General features: G+C 41.2%; 1 protein-coding gene across 1 annotated transcript in view; it reads left to right on the top strand.

Moving 5' to 3' along the window:
- Positions 1 to 19563, top strand: part of LOC143339160 (transmembrane protein 266-like) — a 47069-nt gene extending 27506 nt beyond the window's left edge. The window contains exons 4-11 of the mRNA XM_076760274.1: positions 6011 to 6165; positions 7525 to 7598; positions 8970 to 9026; positions 9493 to 9631; positions 12636 to 12751; positions 14103 to 14298; positions 17426 to 17488; positions 17862 to 19563. Coding sequence (XP_076616389.1) covers positions 6011 to 6165; positions 7525 to 7598; positions 8970 to 9026; positions 9493 to 9631; positions 12636 to 12751; positions 14103 to 14298; positions 17426 to 17488; positions 17862 to 18502 — 1441 coding nt within the window. The 3' untranslated portion in view covers positions 18503 to 19563. The remainder of the gene's footprint in view (positions 1 to 6010; positions 6166 to 7524; positions 7599 to 8969; positions 9027 to 9492; positions 9632 to 12635; positions 12752 to 14102; positions 14299 to 17425; positions 17489 to 17861) is intronic.
- Positions 19564 to 25642: the final 6079 nt, after the last annotated feature.

Here is a 25642-nt window from a genome sequence, read left to right as displayed (position 1 = left end):
TAATAACTTATACAGTCATACAGTCATACACCCTTTACAAATGCTGTAATATTAACTTTATATTAACTTTTTTTTTTTTTTTTTACTGTACATGACACCTTGAATTGAAATTGATTAGGAATACACGACTTCAGGATGTTAATATAATGTGCATTTCCCAAATTTCCTTGAAGTTACTGATAATACACAAACATGGCACAAGGAAAAGACAGAGTCAAAAAGTTGTGAGAAGTAGTTATAATACAAGTATAATATTTTCCATTTTCAAATTGAACTCACTGTTTGAGTGAAAGGGCTTATTCTCTGCTGCGGTCTGTTGGACTAAGGATGAATGAATGTTTAAGCAATATAACCCCCTCCGCTGTGGTGGAGTACTTTATCTGATGAGACCATCAGGTGCTGCGAGTCTGACAGTCCCAGTGTTTGGTGGCTCACTCCACATGCTGGTATCGATTACTTTGCCTGATTTAATCTCCCTCCTCTGTTTCCCTGTCCAGCTCCACTCAATCTCACCAACAGTTGGAAACACTGACAGCTATATCAACCTGCCCCACACACCCGGCAGCAGAGGGGGTGCAGAGAAAGAAGGAGTGGATATGGAAGAAAAGCAGCAGAGATAATGACAGGAATGCAAAGGCAGAGCAAATGAAGACAGAGCCTTTGCGCTCTATGTTTGTGTCCATGAAGCCTTGCAGTTTGTCTAAAATTGCAACATGACTTAATTGACACCGTTTTGTAGATCAATATTAGGCTGCAAAATCCATGACGCCAAAGTGAGTTTGAAAACAAGCAGTTTGAGGAGTGACCTTGTCCGCTGTATGCGCTTGTCGACTAGTGACTTGGGCCAGGTGGTTCTGTCAGGCCGTCAGGGCTGAGCGGGTCAGAGAAACAACATTTGCCACTGTTCTGTTGCTTTAATAAGACTCATTAATATACTGCATGTGTCACCAGTAGCGTCTGACTGCGTCCCCTCTGGGCTGGGCTAGTTTTGGCATGACTTGAAGTAAGGACACACACACATTCACTGAATTTAGCCTATTTGTCTCACGTATCAAAGCTGAGTCTTCACACTGCCTGTGAACTCACGTCCCTCGTTTATGTGTGTGTGTGTGTGTGTGTGTGTGTGTGTGTGTGTGTGTGTGTGAGATGCATTGCCGTGCAGTGCTGTTAGCCTGTAAAAAAAGATGCATGTTATCAATACTGGGCAGATTGTAACTTACAGGTTTATTGCCTTGTTGACTTATTTTAATATCCTCAGGTATAGATTTGATCTCTGCCAGGATGCCGTCTTGCCATGCATTATGAACAAGCAGAGCGCTGGTTGCTAGATGCTGTGCTTAAATGGACAGTTTTAAGGGGAAATGTACTTTTTCCTTTCTGCCTAAAGACTCATGAACAGTAACTCATGAACTCCTTCTTCAAGTCTGTGTGGACGTTAAAGACATGTTGCATGGCAAGATTTGCCTTTTACTGGATGTTGGTTGGATTAAACCCCAGGCAGTGGTAGGGAAACACATCTCTTACACCAAGGAGTTTAAAGGAATAATTTGACATTAGGAAAATAAGCTTGTTTGCTTTTTTGCAGAGACTTAGATGGGAAGTTTGATACTACCCTTATGCCTGTTTGACCCATTATCTTAACTTACCATGAAGACTGGAAACAGCTAGTCTGACTGTGAAAATTGTGTATCATGTATCCTGTACATGTAAACATGTAAACATGTAAACAGAAAGTTTCCTTGCTTATTACTGACATAATGTGATCCCTCCAGACTGTTGGGGACCATCATTGTGCGTCCACTAAAAGTGCTTGTTTTTGCCACTGCAGGCTCAGATTATTATTCAAAGTGTCTGATAACATTATGAGACGAACCTGACAGAGAAAGAAAACATTTTTCTTTACCTTTTGGTTTATCCGGTATGTTGTCTCACCAGTATCACCGTCACTCAGATACAAAATAGGGAAATAGAAAAATTACAGCAACTATTCTTGAACTATTGTACTCAGTAGTATTCATTGTGATTGGCAGCACTATGCTGTTCAAGCCTGAGGAGACTGTACCGCTCTAAAGTTTATGAGAAGAGTTCTTCACTCTTACCACTTACTTTTACTACTCCCACTCAAGGAGTTTTATTGTTCTGGTAATTTTTTTTCTTATTTTTACTTCCCTGCAGCAGTTGAATGAAGCATGAAATCATTTGATATAAGATGCACTTTGATGGACTATCTAATCATATGGTGGAGGTTTGCTAAACCATAACCTCTGGAAATGGAGGTTATTTGAACCAGTGAAATGTTTGGATGACTCAAAAGCATGGATTTTCTTTCTTTTTGCTTTCTTTTTCCAGCGTAAAATGAAAATAAAACATACTCCAAAACTGCCTGCAGTGTCACATGCACTAACATGACTCAACAAGGAAACACCATTGTTGGTGAGACATTTTTAGAATACATTCTCTCAGTGTTGAATATTGCATTTATTAATGTTTACACAATCAGATCTGATAAAAAGGCTTTGGTTAAATGAGACTCTGCTGTACTGCTGTGTGCTGCTGGAAGTAGCCACAAATCCATAAAGGTTAGAGAAGGTTATTACTGGAGGTTGACTGGTGCGAATCCCCAGAGCCTCATGTAAAATGTGGGTGGAGAGGGTGAATGAATAACTCTCCTCACCTTCAACTACTGTCAAGGTGGCCTTCAGCAAGACACTAAATTCAAACGGCTCTCGTAGAGCAGATCAGCAGCAGTGAGTGAATATTTGAATGGAAAGCAATGCATAGCTGAAGGAGACCGTTCACTCAGTTCATGTTTAAATGAAGAAACAATGAGTTATGTGTCTTATTTAATGGTCCCGTGAACAAAACCGGAATGCTTTAAGTCTCCTCAATGAAATAATGATGTCTTCCTTTTATTGCATTTGGAAATTAAATATGAAGTCCTCTTACATCGTCAACTGCAACGATTATTTTATCAATTTCTCATTTCCAGTTTTAATTTGGTTGAAAGAAAGATTTTTCACGTCTGCCTCACATCTCATCTTTTGGGTTTTTTGTGGTGCACAAACACACCTCAGGGAAAATCAGGGAAATAATACAGCAGCTACTTTTGCTTGATTTTCTAGTTCCTTTAAGTTTGATAGCGTATACTGTGGGGCGTGACTGGCATGCATAAGAAATAAACTGCTGCAGACGTGTTGTTGAAATGAGTATTGACGATATGTGACTGGACGGTGATTTAAAAGGCCTGTAGTTGTGACTGGCTGGTCATTGCTCATACGTCATTTCAGGATCTCTAAAGTTTAGCTTGGTTAACAAAGTTGTTTGTTTTATACGTCAAGGCTTCTGAGCCACGAACCATCAAACTCACTGATGTTGAAATGAAGTTAAATTTTAGCTCGCGAACATGTCCAAAATTTCTCCAGCTAATCCTGTTCACCATGTCAGATGATGATGCAAATTCATGCAAAATCTAAGAAAATGTGCATCTGCTATCGTTCATTATTAAATGTCCAAGAACATGTCATCAGTTTGTCACTTTTCCATTTTGTACCAGCCCTACAGTGTACCTAGTATATCATATTTATTCGTACTGAAATATATATGCATACAGTGATTATGTGTTTACAGTGTATAGGTTGGCATGTAGGCTGGCTCTCAGGACGACACGATACCTGGCATCCACAGAGTCTCGCCGAGACTCTGGAGGAGCAGATTCTACACCATCTGGGGCTCGCGCATTTGTGCCACCCCACCCAAAGCCAAGAAGATGATTGCTATCAGCATGATGACGCCTTTATTAGATTAGCTGTGCATTGTTTACAGGCTTGTGGCTCTGCCCATGCCAGCCTTTGAACGAATACTTTCCCCTGAAACACCAATGGGTGGGTGGAGTGATCAACTCAACAGCTGCTGAGAACATTTCCCTTATCGCTAAATAAATGTGATTCTCTGGGAGAACAAATGTGCTCATTTTGCTCTACTGCAGTTTATTCTTTCAGTGATGTCCTGTGTCCTCAGAAAGGGTCTCTTATTGGGGTCAGACAATTCCTGAAACAGGTTATGACAGCTATTTTAACCCAGTAGTCCTTCACCATCAATCTATGCCTAACATGAAAACGGTGTTTTTTTAGAATAGAGAATAGAATGCCTTTATTGTCATTATACGTGGTGTACAACGAGATTTAAGACAACTCTGGTGGTGCTGTACTAGAGAAAGAGTAACAGGACCTAAAGTGGGAAGACAGTGTCTAGTTCCAGCTCTGGCTGGTGCATATGGAGCAGAATTCTGCTTACATGTCAGGCCAGTTTTCATTAGTTGTGTCCATTATTCAGTTAAGGTACATTCAACTTTGACCGTTGATCTGTTGTGGAGGTTGTGCGAGAATTCAAAAGTTCTTCTTGACCAAATAGCCAAAGAGTGATACACACAGGGTAAAAAAAGACACATGTGTGGCCTCTTCCACTGACTGAGTACACGTTAATATGTCAGAGATGAGGAGGTGACACGTGAAAAACCCCTCTCGCCATGGGGATAGTTTTGCAACAGCATTGAATCAACCACATTAAATGCTCTGGATCTGTTTTGTAGTCATGTGCTTTACACTGGGAGGCAGCCAAGAAATCCTCCACTCCTTTCATCAAAATAGCGTATAATCTGTCATTGTAGAGCCTGATTTTCTAAAGTTAGTTACACAGCAAACAGAAAGGTAAAAGTAGGACTTCTATTATGACTTGATTTGTTTCATCCCAGTACTCTAAGCGTTAATGACAGATGCCTAGTTCATCTCATTCAAATACTGTTCTTACAAAACCCATTTCAAAGACAGCACATGTCTTCCTCCACCAGTTTTTCAGTGAGAAAGCAGTGTGGTTTAATAGGCTATAACTGGTATTAAAACAGATAAAATATCCAAATTCTTCCGTAATGAGTGCAGCAAAATCAGTTTTGAAGCCACAGTGAAAACTGAGCCATTTTGCCACCGATGCAGCTCATATTAGCACCATGCCAAGGAATGAAGACATGATCAGAGGAGAGAAATGCTCTGCCAATGTCTGTCTCCTCCATGCCAGTACATGGGGAGAAGGGAAAGGTAGTGGGCTGAGCCAACTTTCCACTCCAGCTGGAGAGCTGGTGAGAGGCATTGTTTCTCTCATCTCCTACTGTCAGCCCTTGTAGTAGCTGGTCTGTAAGACTAACCGCTATTTCAAAATAGCATTGAGTATCTTGCCAGACACTTTAATGGCCTAAATGCTGGATTCTTACAGTACCTGGCGAAATAACGCTTTTTTTTTTTTTTTTTTTCATCTACTATTTTCTCTGGAGCAAATTATCTGAGATAAAAGCATGACTTTCCATCAGACAGGAGATTGTGAGTGTGATGTTTCATTGAAAAGACTTATTCCATAGGAAAACAAACAACTCACCCATTGATATGTAGATGTGAATTTCAATTGAATTTCTGTTTATATCTTTCACTTGTGTCTCAGGCCATGGATTTTTCTGAAATGCTTCCTCCTAAGCAGCATCCCCTACAGTGACTCCCTTCTTCACCATGTAAAAAGGAGTCGATCAATATTCCAGTCACACCTACGGCTGATGGTCAAGTCACTAGTTCACAGAGCTTCACTGTCCCTTCCTCTGTCAATGCTGTCTCTGACCAGGCTTCCTTTCCCTTTGCTCTGGCCATTACCACCAAACTTTGCTGGGATTAAGCAGGCGTCACCTTTCAGAAGTGTAAACTACTGCCCTCTGTTGGCCATGTCAGGGAGTTCAAATACCACTGAAACCTTGTTCAGTGTTGGAGTTAGCCTGGGATTCAAAGCAAGCATACGTTTTATTTAGGTCTCAATACATTGACCTCAGATAATATCATTTGAGGCTGTCAAAGTTGAATTATTATCTCTGTTTTTTGTATTGTGTAGTCTAGAAATACGTCAGAATAACACAGACATATACAAATCTACTTCTTGTAAAAAACCTGATTGATTTTTTTGTGTTCACTCTCTTCAGGTCCAACTGGTTGAAGCCCTGCTGTGGCCGTCGAGTGGCCCTGTGGCAGGTCTGTCTGCTCAGCGCTGGCTTCAACTGCATCCTGGTGGCCTGCGTCATCCTGGTGGTGCTCTTCCTGTCTCTGGAGCTGCTCATAGACACCAAACTCCTACAATGTAAATAGCGTGCCTTGCTGCTTATTTGTTTATTTCTCCTATTTTCGGAGGAGGTTTTGCTGAGCATGCATATTTCTCTCCAGCAATACACTGTGTGACGTCCATAAAACACCTGGGAGGCATCTGGTGCCACACACACCAGCAGTGGGGAGTTAAATGCTGTAGTGTCCTTGAGCATCCACCCACTATGTCCTTACAGTGCTGCTCCTGCACTGTGACCTCCCTGCTGACAGGGTCAGATTCAGAGAATTTGCTGCACATCTTCATTGATACACTCTTAAACCCATGATAAAGATTCAAGGTTTAGACATACCTCAGTATGATCGACATAAGAAGATCTAAGGAAGAGCATGTCACAGTAAAAAGGTCCTGATTTGAAGGCTTAGTTGTATTTCTTCTCTGTGTGCAGTTTGCTACATCCTTTTGTGCAACTCTGAGAAGTAACAACATACATTTGCTCAAGCACTGTACTTAAATACAATTTTGAGGCACTTTCTAATTCACTGCAATTCATTTTTCACAAAAAAATAAGAAATCTGAAAAAAATAAATATTGATCACTGTGACAGTGTCAATATACGAGCTTGACTTTTGTCCCTCATTGTTTTTCACCACATTACATCTGACAATTTATAATGATCATGTCTGAAGATGTATTACCTGTGCATGTTGTGGAAATCATCATAATAGTCATGTGATTTATATTTAACAGTCACACATATGCATTTAGTGTCCACTCTTTCCATCACCGTTGTGTGTGCAGTCTTGCCAGTCACAGAGGAGCTGGTGGTGGTGGATGGTAAATGTTCGTGATGGAGAGTGATGGAGAAAGGTGATAATGAACCAAGTCTCTTGTCAATGGCAGCAGGCACATGTCCCCATTGATTACTGGCCAGCATCCAGCTCTGATGATACCTGAGTCTCGCTGCGGGGACTGCAGGACTCTAGTCACTTCAGATGTGTTGTAATCTAGTGCTTCGTCTCCTGCCAGTCCCGCAAGACAAATAGAGGAGTGGACGATAAGCCGGGAGTGAGTGAGTGCACAGAGACATTAGTGGTGTAGGACATGGGTAGATACAGGTCGGAGCTCGGGATTAATGGATGGAAAATGCTGATGGACTGAATGTCAAAGAGAGGAGTGATATGGGTAAAGGTTCAAAATTAATTCAGGCAGGAAACAAGAAAAAAAGAAGATTTTCTTCTTCTTCTTGAAATCAGAATGAAAGGAATTAAGACAGTTATATTATTTGAATTTCTTAACTTGAATTCATTTGCCGGCTCACCTCGCAGACCTTGTTTCCTTGTATTGTTTCTTGTGTCCTCCTCTTGGTTAAATTTGCTCTGTCTCTTCTCTCAACAGTTTCCAATGCTTTCCAATTTGCCAGCATTATCCACTGGATCAGCCTTATCATCCTGTCACTCTTCTTTTCAGAGGTGAGACATGTCTTTATTGTCCATAAAACCTTATTTCTGGTGCCACCATTGATAAAAATCTTCATAGTTCTAGTTCTGTTATTCTCCCTACTCCCTGTTCTTGGTCTCTTGTACAAGTTGTTCGTTGTTGTATGGTCACATAATTGAATTAAGCCAAACTAAACTTTCTTTAACTGTAGATTATATCCTATCAACAGCAATGCAAACCAGGTACAGGCCTAAGGGAACGAAAGTTTGTGGCTGCCAAGTAATTTCCCTCATTGTCTTGTCAGGATTTAGCTTTAGCATCAGAAATGCTACCCTGAGGCTGAATGGACAGTAAAATGTCTATTGTTTGAACCATAATTGTAATTGGTCTTAATAAAATTTGAGCCATTGTTTGATAAAATAATGTCTAATCGTCACTGTGGAGTGGTGAAAAACAAAATGGAGAGGGGAGAATTTGGCCCACAGGCCTCCACTCCAGTGCAAACCAATTACCCTGACAGCCTCAGCCCCAATGCCCTAAACCAAACATTAATTACCAGTGAGCCAGCAGGAGCAATAATTAAAGCTGAGCTTAATGAGCAGTGGGGATGAGGTTACAGTGATATGATCCATCCAAACACCTCGCCCACTGACATCACAGAGGGAGAGTCATCTGGGAATGGTGTTACATATATGTAGCATTCCCTCTGCACCAATCGGAAAACAGGATTCTAACATGTGGGTGGAGTCCCCGCACGTCTCACTTGACACCAGTGCTGTTGTTCAACATGAGCTCCAGATGATGGATTAGCAAGACTGCTTGTACATGACACCCCAAGCTAATTGGAGTGTAAATCAATGGCCCTGCTCAACAAAGGGTCCCACACAACCAGCAGCATTTAGCACAATGTACAGTGTGATAGGTGATCAGATTGCAAGTGTTATGTTGTCCTCTTGTAGGTCAAAGATTGGGGAACCGATTAGCCACGGCTATAAAAGCTTTATCAAAGAGCTAGTTATAAGTGCTTTTAAAGGACTGTCCTCTCTCTCCTGTGATGTGTCAAAGGTAAATCCGTGACGTCATTCTGTGTGTCTGTGCATGTATTTACTATTTTCTAGCTGCAACATATTTTACTCTAATCAAATTCAGCTATTCCTTTTACTTGGAGCTATTTTAAGGGTTCTAGCTACACATTTTTGGAAAAAAAAAATTTGAAGAAGAAAATAAGAGCACACAGGCGTCTTCTCAGTTTTTAGTCTATGTTCACACATCTTGACAAAGCTTGTTGGATGTGATGACAACTCAGAAGACTAAGAATATCACAAGAGCTTTTTATATGTATCAGCATACTCCCTCACCTATCTATTTTAATGCTTTCATTTATCTCTCTCTGTCTGTCTCAGACTGTCTTCAGAATCGTAGTGCTCGGGATCTGGGACTACATAGAGAACAAAGTTGAGGTTAGTGCTTGTGTTCTGTGTTTATTGGCAGATCTTGATGGCCAGTTTTCAGTTTCTGTCAGTGTCAGATATTATTTTCAATTTGGCCACCTGTTCTAAGATCAGTACCACACATGTCTGTGTCTTAAATATGAAGCTACAGCAGCACAGCCGGTTAGCTTAGCTTTGTTCAACATTAAGGCTTTTCAGTAGCCTCATATTTACTGCAGAGACATTTGAGTGGTATCAATCTTCTCATCTAACTCTAACTGCAAGGAAGTAAATAAGTGAAGAAGACATTTCACACTATTCCTTCAAAGCAACCTACTGCGCATGCATACATGAACAAACTTCCCACTTAAGCCCACCCTACGAGGTCAGGGCTCTAGGGTTGGCCAGTGGTTGCTGGCAGGCGCCTCTGGTACACAACAACATTTGCACATACAGTATTTGAATTGTACATGTGTTTGTGTGTATGACCCCTCAGGTGTTTGATGGAGCTGTCATCGTGCTGTCCCTGGCCCCCATGGTGGCCTCCACGGTGGCCAACGGGCCCAGCAGCCCGTGGGATGCCATCAGTCTCATCATCACTCTACGTATCTGGAGGGTCAAGAGGATCATTGATGGTGAGGCAGGCAAAAAACCTCCTGTCTATCAAAGCTGTCTTATTAAGCCTCCACCAATTTATCTTGTGGAGCAACTCAATGAAACAGCCAGTCTTTCTTAACTCAAAGGGACTACACAGATGCATAAAAATCAGCTTACCTTGAAGAGCTAAATGACCCCATTCCCTCCATGATTATACAAATTATTTACTATTCAGAGCAATATCACTATTGATCATCCCTCATGGTAAATTGCTGCCACTCTGCTACTCTAACTTGTATTGATTGTAAGGGCCTGGTTAAGTAGATTCAGAGAGGCCATAATGAATATAGTGGTTGTTCTCCCATATGCTAATGCTGCCTGGTTCGATATCTGTTCGGAGGTCACCCTCACCACAGGCCTCTGACTGCATACAGGATCAGCTGCAGTGAGACAGTGGACAGGGTTGTTTGCCCATAAAGCAATATATTTTAGGAAATAATAATAATAATAATAATAATAATAATAATAATAATAATAATAATAATAATAAAACTTCATTTGTATAACATCTTTCAACCTTTCATACATTTTTTTAAAGATCAATCATATTGAACTAAAAGGTACACATCAAAATGACATGATTATAATTTCAGGAATTAATACAATACAGCTTTGAACATCATTCCAGTTTACTCTGGCAAAACCCGCCGAACAGGAGCATGTTTCCTGCTTCTTAACATGCAGCTGCTGTGCTGGTTTCCAGGGAATGAACTGGAGATTTTCCTGCCGCACACCTCGACCTGTTGGGTTTGATATTTGTGAGTGATTGACTTTCCTTGCTAGGCAGGCGGTAACACACCTCAGAGGAAAACAATCACACTCAAACCAATAAATGTACACCTGAGGGCCCGGCTTGGTTATCATAGGAGAAAGATTGAGTCTCTGGCAGAATTATCTTGATGTGTAATAGTGGCAACGTGTGTGTCAGTCCGATGGGAGTGGAAATAAAGAGAAGTGAACTGCAGCAGAATTTGTAAGGACTTGAACAAGAAAGTAGAATTCATAAGCAGAGTGATGGGAAATATCAACCCGCTCAAGCATGTAAAAAAAATGAAATGCTGAAATGATGAATGTCTTCCTTTCCAACTTCTGCACTGACTTTAGAACTCAAAGACAAATATGAAGACAGTGAAACCAGCAGTGCTTTAAACAGAGCCGGTTCACCAAAGTCACTGTGTCTGCCATAATAGTAAACGGTGAATGAATACATGATGGTGAGGAGTGTTTCCGTTGTAATGTACAAAACATATACGGGCAGACAGTGAAAGTGATCCGTGCACAGACCTACATTAGTATGAAACGCAGGGCAACAGGAGTTTCTGGGTTGGTGTGTCATGTAAGTGGCACAGGTTTGTTTAAGCAGTGACACACTTGACTCCAGGAGAGGAGAGAGCGGAGCTGGGCCTTGTGTTGGCCTCTGTGAAGTTGTGGAATCAGTCGTGGTGTAAATTACGCTGTTATGCATGTACTGCCAGAAGCTGTCAGTACAGCTGTAGCATGCACGCACACACGCATGGACATACACACACAAACTGACACAGACACAATATGCAGGAGCACAAATGAATTATTACTGTGGCAAAATGATGAACCTGTGATTGAGCCTTTCATGCCTGTTTGAATTCTGACTGGACTGACCCCTTCTGATGTCCCCACTTTGCAAACGTGTGTGTGTGCCAGCATGGCTATAAATAGGTACAATGAGCATGTGGCGATGGCTGCGTGCTTTGCTCTGCCCCCCCCCCCCCCTTAGTATCACAAAGGCTGTTTCATTCTCCTCTTTGTGTTCTGACAAAGTAAGCAGGTGAATCTCATAATAGTTCAGATCCACAATCACAACAACAACAACAACAACAACAACAACAACAACAACAACAACAACAACAACAACAACAACAGACATATTGGAATAGGACGAGTACAGTTACTGATCATGTCTCACCTCTTTATGTTGCCCATAGCAACATTCCCCATCAGGATACACAGTATGTGTGATGTCATGTGGCTGACTTGCAAATGTGATCACAGAGAGGTGTGAGGACTGACTGTCTGCCACCTGTGATGACAACAGGTATCCAAATTTACTCTCACTGTCCTTTTTTAGGTGCACCTTCCCATCCTGCTCCTGAAAGTGTGTCATGTATAAATAAAATGTGTAGTCAGATTGTAAGAGGTATCAGAGTTACTGATTGATCAAGATAGGATTTAAGTGGTTGATGCCTCAGTCCCTGCATGCTGCCCTTCTGATATGTTAGTGCACTATACTTCCTATACTTCACCAGGAAGCATTTAATAAATTAATTAAAATCATAGACATAGTCATCAGTATGTTTTCACAAGTGTATAATCACTTGAAAATATGAACTGTTGTGTTTTTGTATCTTTGAATGAGCCCTTTACATCTACAGAGGGAGCGGGTCCTCTTCCATGGAGGCCGCTGTGTTGCACCGCCATGTTTCTACAGTAGCCCAGAACGGAGAAACCAAACGCTGGCTCTAGAGAGGACCTTTTGCGTTTTTTTCAGAGATTCATGGCCACTGTAGGTTGGAAAGGGAGGGGTGGAACCATGTGTATTCAGGTGGTTGCAACCTGCAACCTCACTACTAGATGCTGCTAAATCCCACACACTGGTCCTTCGAGTAAATTAGCTGCTTTGTGTCAAGGACAGTTCATTAAATAGTCTGGTCAATGAAAGATAAGATAAAAATGAAAATTAATGAAAATTAACAGTGTTAAAAACAATAAAACAGCACTGCAAAAGAAACTTTTAAAGTCTGATTTGACAAATTATGACAGATAAATTCTCACTTTTTAAAAACTTGGTTTGAAACGTCCAGTCCTGTGGAGACCTGTCCTTCTCGTCTCCTAATGACATCTCCATTGTTATATTACCTAAGGAATTTCATTGTGTAGCTTAGCGATGTAAAGAATTCTTATTATCTTTGTTTTAAAACTCTCCATCTTTCTCCTCTTCTTTGTTAGCTTATGTGCTACAAGTCAAAGTTGAGATGGAACTGGAGATCCAGCAGTGTGAGAAGACCAAGGCTGTGAGAGAGGAGCAGCTGGAGCGTCTCACTCAGATCTGCCAGGAACAGGCTGTGAGTAGCAAGACACCTCCGATTTAACCTTACAGCCAGGCTACATTTCCCCAGACACATCCACAAAATTAGCTTGAAAGAAAACCGGATGACAGAAATCCACCCAAAACTGGGCTTAAATTATCACAGGAGCAGAGTATGGGCCCTCATGCACAACACACAACAAACTGTGCACAGCCTCAGCTTGCATGATGGTTGACACGACTGCAAAACTTTTACAGCCGTGTTTTAGCCATGCAACCACCCATCCATGTAACCAAAACGAAAACAGTCTGTAGATTGTCATGTTGAATGGTTTACAACACTGCTGGTCTGATTAAGGCTACACAGAGACAAATGATGCTTGTGGTCTTGTGGGAAACTGTAGGTTCATCTACCACCAGAGGAGGGCAGCAATAGCTTACAAACAGGTCCAGTCCTTCCACACGTTTCAGCAGCATGAGTCCTCAGAGCGCACACGCTGATGATCTCATACAGGAAAACGCAGACTACAATAAATATTGATAAAGAATTAACCCTCAATTGACCAAGTGAGACCAGACATATACAATAAATAAATGAATTAACTAATTGTCATAAATGATCGGATCCCTCCAAAAATTCTTGTTTTAATGTACACATTAGGTTATACGTTTTCCTACAAATTCATATATGACCTCAGTCAAAATGTGATTTGACAGCAGGTATATTAAGAATATAGGTTTCAGTTGGCATAAGAGTAATACAAACTCCCTGCATGTAGACTTTGTAAATGTGGGTACTTTAGCATTTTGCTGTTGTTTTCTTTATTTTATATTCACTTCTCTTCACAGAGTTCATTGCTGCAGTGGTTTCTGGCCAGTTGACAGGATCCTCAAGGCCAAAAAACCCTGAAATCAGAGCCGAGAAACCTTACAGTTGTATGTCAGTGAAGTCCACGGTTTTACAAAGTACCAGACACATAATTAGATTTTAATGCACATATAATGCTGAAAACAGTTCACCAGTAAATCATTTTGATGTTTTTGAATATGAACTGTCACGTCTGGACAAAATCTCAACATCGATTCCAATCCAGACGATTTAAAGAGGTTTTAGGAGTTTTGCTCTTCTGTGTTTATGCTGTTTATCCGGGACGGTGACACTCAGTCCGTCCGTCCTTCTTCTCTCTCTTCTCTTATTATCCATTCTGTTTCCATCTCTTCTTGCTCTCCTCCTATCTCCAATTTCCAGCCTTCCTCATCCTTTTTCCTTTCCTCTTCACTCATCCATTTCTCCAAAAATCCATTTCTACTTTATCTGTTCGTGTCTTCATACCCTCAACATTCTGCTTTTCTCTCTTTTTGTATGCTTGCACACCAACCGTCTCCAGTTTGAGATCAGGCAGCTGAGGGCACATCTGGCCCAGCAGGACCTGGACCTCGCGGCAGAACGTGAAGCAGCCATGCAGATCCACCACGTGTGGGGCAAACAAGGGAGAAGTTTTCAGGTTGTAGAGGGATTGACTCCTGGGGAGTCTGACGATGAGGGAGGCCAGAGGAACCCCAGGGAGCCTCATGCCACTGCAGGTACAGTGTGGTTCCTAAGGCTGAGTATTTAGGGACTGTTCACAAGATACCAGAACTGTTCTGGTGAAACCTAAATGTAAAATGATTAGGTTTGTGAAATAAAGGATACATCCGATACAGCTGTAAAGAACATAAGAAAGAAAATGAACATTTTTAATGTAGAATTCCTCTGACACAAATTTTGGCTCCAAAATGATCTGCAGTGAAGTTAATGCAGTAGGTTAGAACTAATAGTAAAACAGTATTTCACAAAGTGGAAATGAATACAAAAGACCAAAGAATATGGCCTTAAAAATATAGCTTATTTGAATACACACCATGCCAGGTGCAGTGTTTGCTTGAGAAAGCAGCATGACAAACCAGGAGAGAGGTGCAGCATAAAGTATGTACATAATTATGTGGAACAAAAAGTCTCTAACAGTGTAACATCAGGTGAACTTGATGCCAGAGCAGTGTACAGTTAATCTGGAGCAGTAGCCCTGGAGCATCTTCGAGGCCAGCCTCTTAGCCCCTCCAAGCTCGCACACAACACCCATCTGACCGCAGGCGCTCTGGGATCAATATGAGGGCAAAAAAGCTTTTAGGATCTGGTGAATCCTGGAGAAAACAAGCATGTTCTCTGACACTACGTCAGCTTGCCTGAGCTTCTGTCATGCCCCAACTATCTCTCTTACCACCCCCCTCGTGGCAAAGCCAGCCTAGCTGGTCCAGACCACTTGGGCTATTTCAGGTACAGAGTGCTCTGTGCATTGGGCCTTGTTAGGAGACAGTGGGCTCCTGTCAACATCTGTTCCCCTTCACCTGCAAACCACAATAGGGCACCAGGAGGCTCCACGGCGCCCACAATATTACCCCAAGGGCATAGTGGGAAATCTGGCTCTTGCAGAAACAAGTGGGGCTTTTTACAGAAACATGGTCACTGGGATGCACACTCAGGCCACAGGGCTCAAGTCAAGTCAGGACAACTCAAATCAAGTCAAGTTTATTTGTATTGCTCAGTATTGCACATGCAGTCTCAGTGAGCTTCTCTCACACTCACCTGCAGTGTGCCATCAAACTATCTGGAGCTCTTGGACTTCAGAAGGATGAATGACCCAGGAGACTGAGGGTTTTTGCCACCTCAAAGTACTAAACCATGTAGAATTGCAGAACAACTAGTGACAATCAGCGTTAATCAATGAGCCAGTGGAGTTTCCTCTCAGATGCTGAGAGAGGATTGGAGCGACATCACACAGTACTGCAGCACTACTGTAACAACAGAACAGAGGCATTGCAATGAAGAATGATGTTTGGCTGGAAAGAACATTTGAAATTATCTTACTGTATCTATTAAATTGTCTAAACAAAGCCACGCATTCTAAGAGTCGACAGAAATGTTATTGACTTATTGACTCAGAATGCTGACATGCTCACAATGACAGTGTTAACATGTTGATGTAAAAGAGTTTTTTTCCCCCCCATTTTTACCATCTGAATTTACTTAATTTTCACTAAATTCATCATCTTATTTTAGTGTGTCAGCATGTCAACATTTGCTAACTAGCACCAAACGCAAAGAGCAGCTTATTCTGAGGGGATAGTCGTTCATTTTGCAAGTATTGAGTCAGAAACTTAAGTATTGGACGTAAGAAAACCGATAGAAATCCAATAGTATTTGAGACATTTTACTCAAAACCACCAACGACAAACTGCTGGTGGCCATAGAGGAAAATTCAGGCGATCAGGAGACTCAGTAGGGTCATTTTCAGGGGGCCGGGAACGTTTGTTGATGAGTGTGATCTGTGATCTACCTGCCTGTTAGGTTAGTTAATCTGTACTAACAGTAGCTGTAGTGGCTGCTAATCTTCCTGAGGTCTAGTCTCATAGCAGTTCACCTGTGGTGTAGAACTGCACTTCACCCATCAGAAAGTTTACATTTGAACTAAAAGGAACTCAGGATGTCACCTCTCTTTTTCCACTGACAGATGACAGGCCGGTAACTTGACTGTCACAGCCAGAGGAGGAGAGCCTTTTATGTATGCTGGACAGCTCATTCTTTCTTCTTTAGACTCATGTGTTATTAATTGTGGAGTGATTGTCTTGGTCTTGTTTTAGTGAGTGCAATGCTTCCTCTCCTGGGGTGGCTCAGGGATTAATATTTTAGACTGAAAAATAAATGAAATTACCCATCAGAGTCTGCAGCATGTCCCCGGGGACAGGGGCTAGCACTCAGGGTACTCTGGGTTCGCACTCAGCCAGCGGACAGTGAGCTCAAGGCCAATCAAGCGAACAGAAGAGCAGAGCAGATCACGGCCATTCACCATGCACGCTGTGGCCTGCTAGACTGGAGGGATCTGTGCCTAAACAAAGAGATCCCCCTCTCTTATTTCCCCCCATTTCTCTCATCCCTGAAACCAACCCCACCCTGTCCCTGTCCCAGTTTATTTCTGGTGCACTAGGGTGCAGCTAATGCACAGCGTAGCAGTTTGTGATCCCGGCCACTTGCCAATAAAGCACCAGTGGCCTGGGGCAGAAGTCATCTCTGTCAATATTATGTTGTAAACATAAGAGATATTTTCCATTTGGACTAGTTTGCGATGTTGACACTGAAATGGACCAAAGTACTAACGGACAAAAAGGTGTGACATCAAATTACAGCCACTGCCACACAGAGTATTGACAGTGTGAGTCAGTCCCACTGTATTAAACCATAGCTTGACAGGTCGCTTTGTGGTTCTGTTTTCAATCTATATATAAATACTGTCAAACAGTATTTGATGCATTATTTGTCTTTATGTGTGATCCCAAAATTCAACAACACAGAGTGCTGTCAAAAGTGTGACAACCATGTACTTATAGGTACAACAGTGACAACATGCATATTCGGCATATTTTTATACTATTGATGATAGAAAGTGGATAGCAGAGCACAAAAACATTACAACCCAAACAATATGTTGTGTTTGGAGGTATTGTAAGACAAGCGATCAGGTGATGGGGAAAACACTGCATTCACACACTGATGCAGCCAGAGGTTCATTAAAGAGTGGACGATGTTTAGATTCATGGTATGGTAACATGCCATGTTTTGTTATTCACAGCTGTCTTTGCTGAAATAGTTACTTTTATTCATTTATTTTTGACTCAGATCCAGTTGTACGTGATGACATGAACAACTACATCAGCCAATACTACAGTGAAGCAAGCAGTGGTACGTGACGATGAACGCTCGCTTTATTACATGCTGTTCTGTGTAAATGTGGTAAATGTAAAAGTGGTTATAAGGCTGCTAAGTCAAAACTCCCCAGACTTCATAGATTTGGCTGCACAGAAAACATTTGGTGAGGCAGTTTGTAGTTTGCTGTTGGACCAGTCTTACATGGAGTCTGAGGATAGCTGGAAATCTTATATCTCTGTATTTAATTAACTTAACCTTAATGGGTCAAAGGAAATCTGTTGAGTAAATATCTAAGTTTTGTCTGTATGGCTGACAGAAAGAATGTTGCTGTGGGCTTGTTGTGTGTAAAGTAATTTGTTTTATCTGTGTTGTCAGACTTTCTCTAACGTATACAATGTCTTTGAAGATGCTGGAGCTTCTGGCTTGAGTGCCCGTATCATCACCACTGCAGCCATCGATGTTCACCTCCCCACCAGTCCAAATCCCATCCAGTCAAACCCGATGCTTGCTATGGAGCGGGTGGGCACCGCCGTAAGTGACGCTTCAACCAGCATATCACGGTCCAGTGGCAGCCTGACAGCCCGCCCGCACAGCCTGAGTAGCCACACCCCGGGTTCATCTATGACAGACTGCAGCAGCAGCACAGCTCAGGACCTCAGTCTGAGCTACAGCTCCCATCGCTGCTGCCCTCCTTCCTTCTCAGGCCAGGACCCCTGCAGGGACCCCAGCATGGTGGTGCAGGAGCTTCTCTCCTCCCTCTCTGAGGACTCCTGTCTTGCTCAAAAGGGCCTGGCAGTGGACCCCGTCAACCTTAAGCTTCCAAGCCCTACTGGCTCAGAAAAGGCCAGCCCTGAGCTGGACAACAGAATAAACATCTTCAACCGCAGGAACCAAGAGGAGAGGCGAGGCCGGGGGAGGGGTTGCGTGCTGTTGCAGACCAAGCCACTGATCCACCTGCAGGGCGGCAGCACTGAGCCGTCCCTGGACGAAAAGTACCGGCTCCTGGGACCAGCCGACACACCTCTGGGGCGCATGCCTGATACATAAGCTACATTTACACAGATACAGTCTTTTCTATTTTTACTGCCACCCTGTTTAGCATTTATCTGAACTCCTGTGGCCGGTCAAACCTCATGAGAGGGACCACATAAGATTCAAAAATGGGATTTTTCTGTCGCTGTGTAAATCCGATCTTAGCCAATCGAGAGCAAGCTTGAGCCTTAGCTTGCAGCTAACACTGATGCTCCTTAACTGGACGTGTTCAGAGGTCAATAGTAGAAATGACAATACGAATCCTTAGGCCCTTTGCCATACTGTCCAACCTCCCGTGTTCCTCCTTGATGGATTTTTGAAATAAGAAATGCCCTGAAATAGCACAACAAAGATTCTAACATCCCAGTTAGGGGGAGTCTAATGTGTTCTCGGACACATTCTTCATCAGGAATTCTCACTTTGAATAGGTCCTAAATGCACTGAACTTCACATGAATTAAAACCAGCAAGGGGCCGTTCAAGCCTATATTGAACAAAAACTTCAATTCTCAACAGCGTTGCAAACCAAGACACTGTTCTTGGAATTTCAAGCAGTTAAAAGGAGTCTTTTCTAATGCATTTCTCTTGTTATTTTTTCTTTTAATTTGTATGATCAACTCGAAACATCAATCAGTGCTGTTCTTTGTTTAAACAGCCACAGGGTACATAAGACTGGCGCGACTGCACAAACAGCCAATTTCTTCTTCTTCTTTTCTTTTTTTTTTTTCTTTTTTTTACCTTTGCCTTTCTGTCACCTATTTGTTCGATTTGAAACCATGGAGCATCATCAAAATTGATTGAATAGCATTTTTGTTTTACTTGTCGAAAAAAACAGTAGTAGGGTATTCTTGTGTGGATGAAGTGAAAAGGTAAGTGACTGGATTCTTCACATGAAACTAGACTGGAGTGCTTGTAGCATGAACCTTTAAAAGATATGTGCCCTAAATGGCAAGCAAATTCTTTGCACTTTAATGTTTACAGACACTTTTGTAAACTTGATATGGAGGAAGTTATTGCCAAATGCAGGTGTTGTCATTTGAATGAAAATAGCAAAAATAAAAGTTAGTATTTCCTTAACTGCTTTCACTTCACTGACTCTTGTTAATATACATGATACTTAATGTTAAGAGACTGCAGCAGGATAAAACATTGTTAAAGGGCATTTTTCAAATCTCACAGGCTCCTTGATACATATTGCACTGTACAGCATTATTTCATTAGTGTAATCTCCTTATGTGCATACGATTGTGAAAAATCTGAATTATTTAAGGTTATTAACATTGGAAGACCTGTCACAACAACTGCTAATTGGTCAAATCATTGGAAGTGTGTCGTGAGAGGAGTCAACCTCCCTAATTACTCTCTTCATATCATTAATTCAGAAGATAAACTGCTGTACCATTTTGTTGCTTGTCAGATGTTTACAAGTATCCAGAGAATGTTTTAATTGTTAATAACTATTACGGCTACCAGCACGTGTTGTAAGTTTGGAGAACTGGGTACTTAATTTGCAGTGGTGGATATGAGGACTGTAACAGCCTTATTTGATTCACTTGTAAATGCATATGGGGTGCAATTCCACATACTGCTGCAGTATTCAGAAGGTTGTTGTCAGTATTACTTTAGAAGATTCTGTCTGTAGCCCCAAAACAGAAGGCCCATCCCTCTGAGTGAAGCCTTGATGCTGTATTCACATGACACTGGCCAGATGTTGTACTCTGTAGACCATGGACTTGTGACTGGAAGTCACATCAAGCTACACCTTTTCAGAGAGGTTAATGCAGCCCCAAAACTGCATATTAATCCCAAGAAAAATACTGTGGAAGCTGCAAATGTCCCCTTTTCTATGAATGATTTTTCTATTTCATTTTCTAGAGTGAGAGTGTAGTGGGTGCATTTACACCGATGAGGCGTAAGACAACCTCTTCTCTCATTTGTGGGTATGGGAGCCAGGAATGTGCTCAACTGAGACCAACAGATAGAGATGTTTAAAATAAATTCAGAGGTTTATACAAGAATGTTTTTTCACGTTGAAAAGAAGCAGCAGACAGAAGCCATGAGAGATGAGAGGAAAATACTTAAAGCATGAATACAATTGAAAAATGCTGCACTTTCCAATTTAGAGAAAAACACAATATCTACCAACTGCAGTCTGCTCAAGATCACTCTTGGGATGTGCGTTTAAGTGAAATCTGTCCCATATCCATCATAGTTTATCTAATCATAAAGTAATTCTGGTGGCCAACAGCCAATACTGGAGGCCTCTTATGTAAAAAGCCTGTAAACTGTATTATTTACTTATAAATTTTGCAGGAGGGGGGTTTACTTGTCAATAAATGAAAGTCATTGTTTAATACTTCAATAAGTAAAATATGAGTTAAACTGATGATGACTTCTAAGCTTGAGTCATCGATGGAACAGCCTAAAGATAGACTATACTAAAAGAAAACAAAACTTCAAACCTCAGAGTTCTTCTGAATAAAGCTGCTCCAAACAATGCACAGACATGTTTGCTGTTTCAAGCTTTCCATTTTACTTTAAAACCATCATGAGTTAAATGTAGAGCTGTTGGGACCTGGTCCATAAAATTGAATCTGTAAAATTAACTGTCCAAAAACAAACAAACAGACATTTGTTTACTGTCTTCGGCAGACAACTTTTTTTTTTTCATCATGTAAGTTGAGAACCTGGATCTGCAACCTTCTACCTATTACTAGACCCATCACATCAATCTAGCTTACAAAAACAACAGTGCCTATTGCATGCCATGGAAGAAGTAAATAAGTAATGATCCACTTGGCTCTCGATGCACACAAAGGAATCCTCTTGAATGTGGGTGCCAAACCTTGGCTCGGCGTCTATCTGTCACAGCTGTCTTGGTATTAATGTCTCAAGTGGAGGTGCTGTGCCTCTAATCCGAGCCCCTTCCAGCTCAACCAGCCATGTAAAAGAGTTAACTCACACGGTTAAACTTCCAGCTCCACCCTAGTGGCTTCACTGATGAAGCTGAATTATTTGTATGTAATAAAGATATCTGTAAATTTCACTAATAACTGCAGACAAAACGTGATGTCCAATGTCTTCCCTTAAGACTGAAGGCCAAATGAAAGGCGAGCCTAAATGATTCATATGAACCCAATTTGTCAATACGTATCATATCAGGACAGCCTGGGTTAAGTGTTCGATTTGACAGGCAGGGACACTGAGCGGACCTTTAGGAGACATGCTAAGAAGTAAATTGCTTTTGGGACCTCTCCGACGAACCAAGAGGTACAGTCCCTGTCATACTCACAGGAAGCTAAGTGAATTAACAGTGACCATTAGACACTTAATAATTAAAATGTTTTAATAATGGCACAGAGGGAGTCACTTTAACTGCATTAACATTACATGATCATTGTTTTCATTCTCATTAACAGAGGGGAACATGGACCGGCGATACATTAATGTTCTTTTGAGGCTTAAAACCATGTGGGATCGACAGTAACCAGGTGTGATCCCACAGCTATGAGAAGACCATAGCACACTGTGGATGGCTTCTGTGGGCACCACGGGGGCCTCTGAGATCAGATGAAAAGATTTGCATCTACTGACTCTTTGTTACAGTTAACCAATTCCTTCCTTCCTCTCTTCCAATATAATAATATGTTAATTCTGCAGATATGAAAAGCTTCTGTAAAATCTTTCAGTACCATTAAGAAAACGTATTATTTTAACTCACTGAGCGCATACGTTCACTGAAGATCCGAGTTAAACTGTAATGTTTAAAGGCTGACTTTGTTTAAATAAAGTTTCAGTTCACAAAATTCAAAAGCAAACAAAACAAAACTTTTTGTGGAGGATTCATTCATAAAAAAACACAGAAGTCCCAGTTTGGAGGGTCATGTTTGGATTATGTGTTTGGGATTATGTGATTATGACTCCAGTCTTCTCTGTCAGGGCTGCACACATCAAAGACAGCAACGCTTAAATCTTAAATGACATAATGAATTAAATATGCTGCATTTTTATTATTTTACAAGCTGTGACTTATTGTATTTGAAGCCAATTTACCTACAGGTAAGCAGGTATACGTACTGTGTACTCACACTGTCTGTGTCGAGAGAGTGAATATGAGTACAGCTCATTTACAAAGGAATCCAGCCAGTGAAAGACGAGCAGGTCAGCCACCAATCAGAGGGTTGGTGGTTTGATCGGCGGCTCTTCTAGTCTGCACGTCAAAGTGTCCAAAATACTGCACCCTAAATTGGTCCCGATGGCTGTGCCATTGGTGTGTGTGTGTGTGTGTGTGTGTGTGTGTGTGTGTGTGTGTGTGTGTGTGTGTGTGAATGGATGAATGTGACATGTTTGTGCTTTGAGTGCTCAGTAGACGCTCAGAAGTTCATTTACCATTTCTTATTCTGTGTAATGTCTTAAATGTACTGGCTGTGTCACCCTGCATCCACTGTGATGAGAGAATAGTGAGCATGGTACTGAGTTATGTTATCTGAGTTTGTGTACCAGGTTTTAATTTCACCTTGATTTAGACCTCCATGAAGCTGCTTTGAAGAGTTTGGTTGAGGCTGAGCCTGTTTAAAATCCTCCTTGTATTTCCACAGTGTCTTCCTCGTGAAGCCGTTTCCAGCAGAGCACACACATCCAGAATCTCTACAGTGAATTTATATTTTCTTAAAATAACAATTGATCACATGACTACATGTGTATGAAAGGGGTGTCTGCAGAGGATTATCACCTGACTTTGTGGCTCCTCTCAGCTTACGGAGCTTCATGGTGTCTTTTAGCTTATTGTTTTAGTTTTCTGGCCCACAAGTTTACCCTTTTGGTAAACATGCAGAATTCTGGACCACAGATGAAAGATGTGGCACCATTTTGCAATTTAGTTCAAAACTTTTCCTTTTATCTTTTCTATTTTTTTTCTTTTTTCCATATAGGTGACTGTGTGCATTAATGTGTGGTTGATGATGATGTGTTTACGTTTTGAAACTCTGCCCACCCCTGACTGTCATAGAGTATTGCGCACACAACCTAAGGAGTTGGTGGAGATCAAAACAGAGCTAAAAGAGAGTGAATGTTTGACTTCGATTCATCAAGTGGCCAGAAGCGTAACTCCAAATGACTACTAATGTTACGTATCTTCTGAATTTTTAAATAAATGACTCTTTGCTAACAAGTTGGACAACTTAACATGTCAGTGTTTACTGTTTCTGCTGCCCCCAGGTGGCCAAAGAACAGTTATTACAGGCTTGCAGGTTTTGTTAGCTGACTGCAACTAAAACGTATTAGCAGTCCTCACATAACAGTCTGGTACTGTGATAGAAACTGAACTACTGGAAAATCTAGCTTGACCTTAGCATTAAAATGTAAATGTACAGCATTTCATGTTTTGTCTAAGAGACATTTACTGAGTCACACCTAAATGATTTTGTTGTTTCTTTTCAAGTGCGTGGAAGAGATTTGAATTGCTGCCCTATGGCACCGAACAGCTGGGTATATGTTAAAAAGGGTCAATCTCATTGAGAACAAACACATGTGGGGAGCATGGCTGCATTACTTCTGCGGTCTGACAGATTCAGAACACGTCTCACACAGGACCCTCTTTCAAGAGGCTCTGAAGCAGGAGAAAAATACAAATAAATTATACATCATTCTCTAAAAAGCTTCTCAGGTTCTCGTTTTGAAACATATTTCTTAAGTGCACAGGATCCAGAGGTTCGCTTGGTGGAAGAAATCCACTCAGGAGACTGTTGTCATGGCTACAGAAGATTTTTTCCTCTGCATTTACATAAAAATACGGTTTTCTTCTGGTGCTCTCCGCTCAGATGCTACTTGGGCTAAAAGTGGGTCAACAGCAGGGAAAAAAAGAAGAGAACTGGAAACAAGACCCAATGAGTGACCGCACTCAATCACTTCAGTCGTCTCGAGATATAATATTAATTATTAAATCAGTTTTTGGTGAATGCAAATCACATTTTTAAATTGCTAATAAAAGGAACGCGAACAAACGATCAACAGAAAGAGAAGCAGAAACAAACTCCCGAGTCTGATTTGCATACTGTAAAGTTAATGTTTTTTTCCTGTGTTTCTCCAAAGGAGAAGAAACAAAGAAAGAAAAGAATTTCTCTTGTTGCTCCTGCATGTGTGAGAAGCAATCACAAGATGTATGCTCGTTAGTCATGTGATAAACACGAAGACACAACTCAGATAGTCCTCTGGGAGAGAGGACACTGCATCACTCTGAACTGAATAAAATAATCCACACAACATCAAAATTAATTCAGCAATCTGGCGTGTAAAGTCACGCATGACTTCATACATGAAGAGTAAATTAGCAAACATTTCTGAGTAAAAAGCCCAACTCTTCAGGGAAATGGCTGCCACAGATTCAACATTTTTCTAAAATCCTATTGAAGCCACATACATAGTATTCAACGTCATGCTTTTGCAACAAATGCCTAACCATCCTGACCAAACATTCACAGTTACTTACACACATACTCTGAAGAGACTGAAGGGAAGAATTTCCACACTTCTAAACTGATCTTTATTCCAAATGTGAACAGATGATCCATTTTCCCAAATCTCTGACACACAGGGGCTGTTTATTGTTGTTTATTGTTCCAAACACAAACTTTTTGAATTAAATACGAAATCTGAGCTCGGTCTTGTGAAAAGCTTCTGCTATATTCATGGTGGAGCACACTGCATGAATATTTATGAAATAATATACAAAACACGGTGCAGGTAGATTATAAAAGAGCTCCTGCATTTTAAGAAACAGACATGTAGAAACATTAATAGAACAGAATGACAATAGCAATACCCAATGCATTAATATTTTAATTTAGCCATTATATAATCACAAAATATCTGAGTGTGCGATATGTCCATCTAAATCTAATCCCTGCTGACTTGTGTCCATAATTGTTTTTGACAAAGTGGCTGTTTGACAACATGAATCACTTCTTTTTTGTACCAGTGACTGGTTTTCTTCAAACATATTTTTATTTTTCCTAAATTTCTTGATAGCCTTCAAGTTGCCCGCTAGTTTGCAGCACAGCACACCAGATATTCTCTGGCCACCGGGACAGACACCGACATCGGCCGTCCTGAATGCAGCAGCCTTCAACTCAGTCCGATTCAGTAGCCTTGGCTAAAT

This window comes from Chaetodon auriga, chromosome 1 (assembly GCF_051107435.1).
Source record: "Chaetodon auriga isolate fChaAug3 chromosome 1, fChaAug3.hap1, whole genome shotgun sequence".
In the NCBI taxonomy this organism is placed as follows: Eukaryota; Metazoa; Chordata; class Actinopteri; order Chaetodontiformes; family Chaetodontidae; genus Chaetodon; species Chaetodon auriga.
This window is presented reverse-complemented; position numbering and strand designations above follow the sequence as displayed.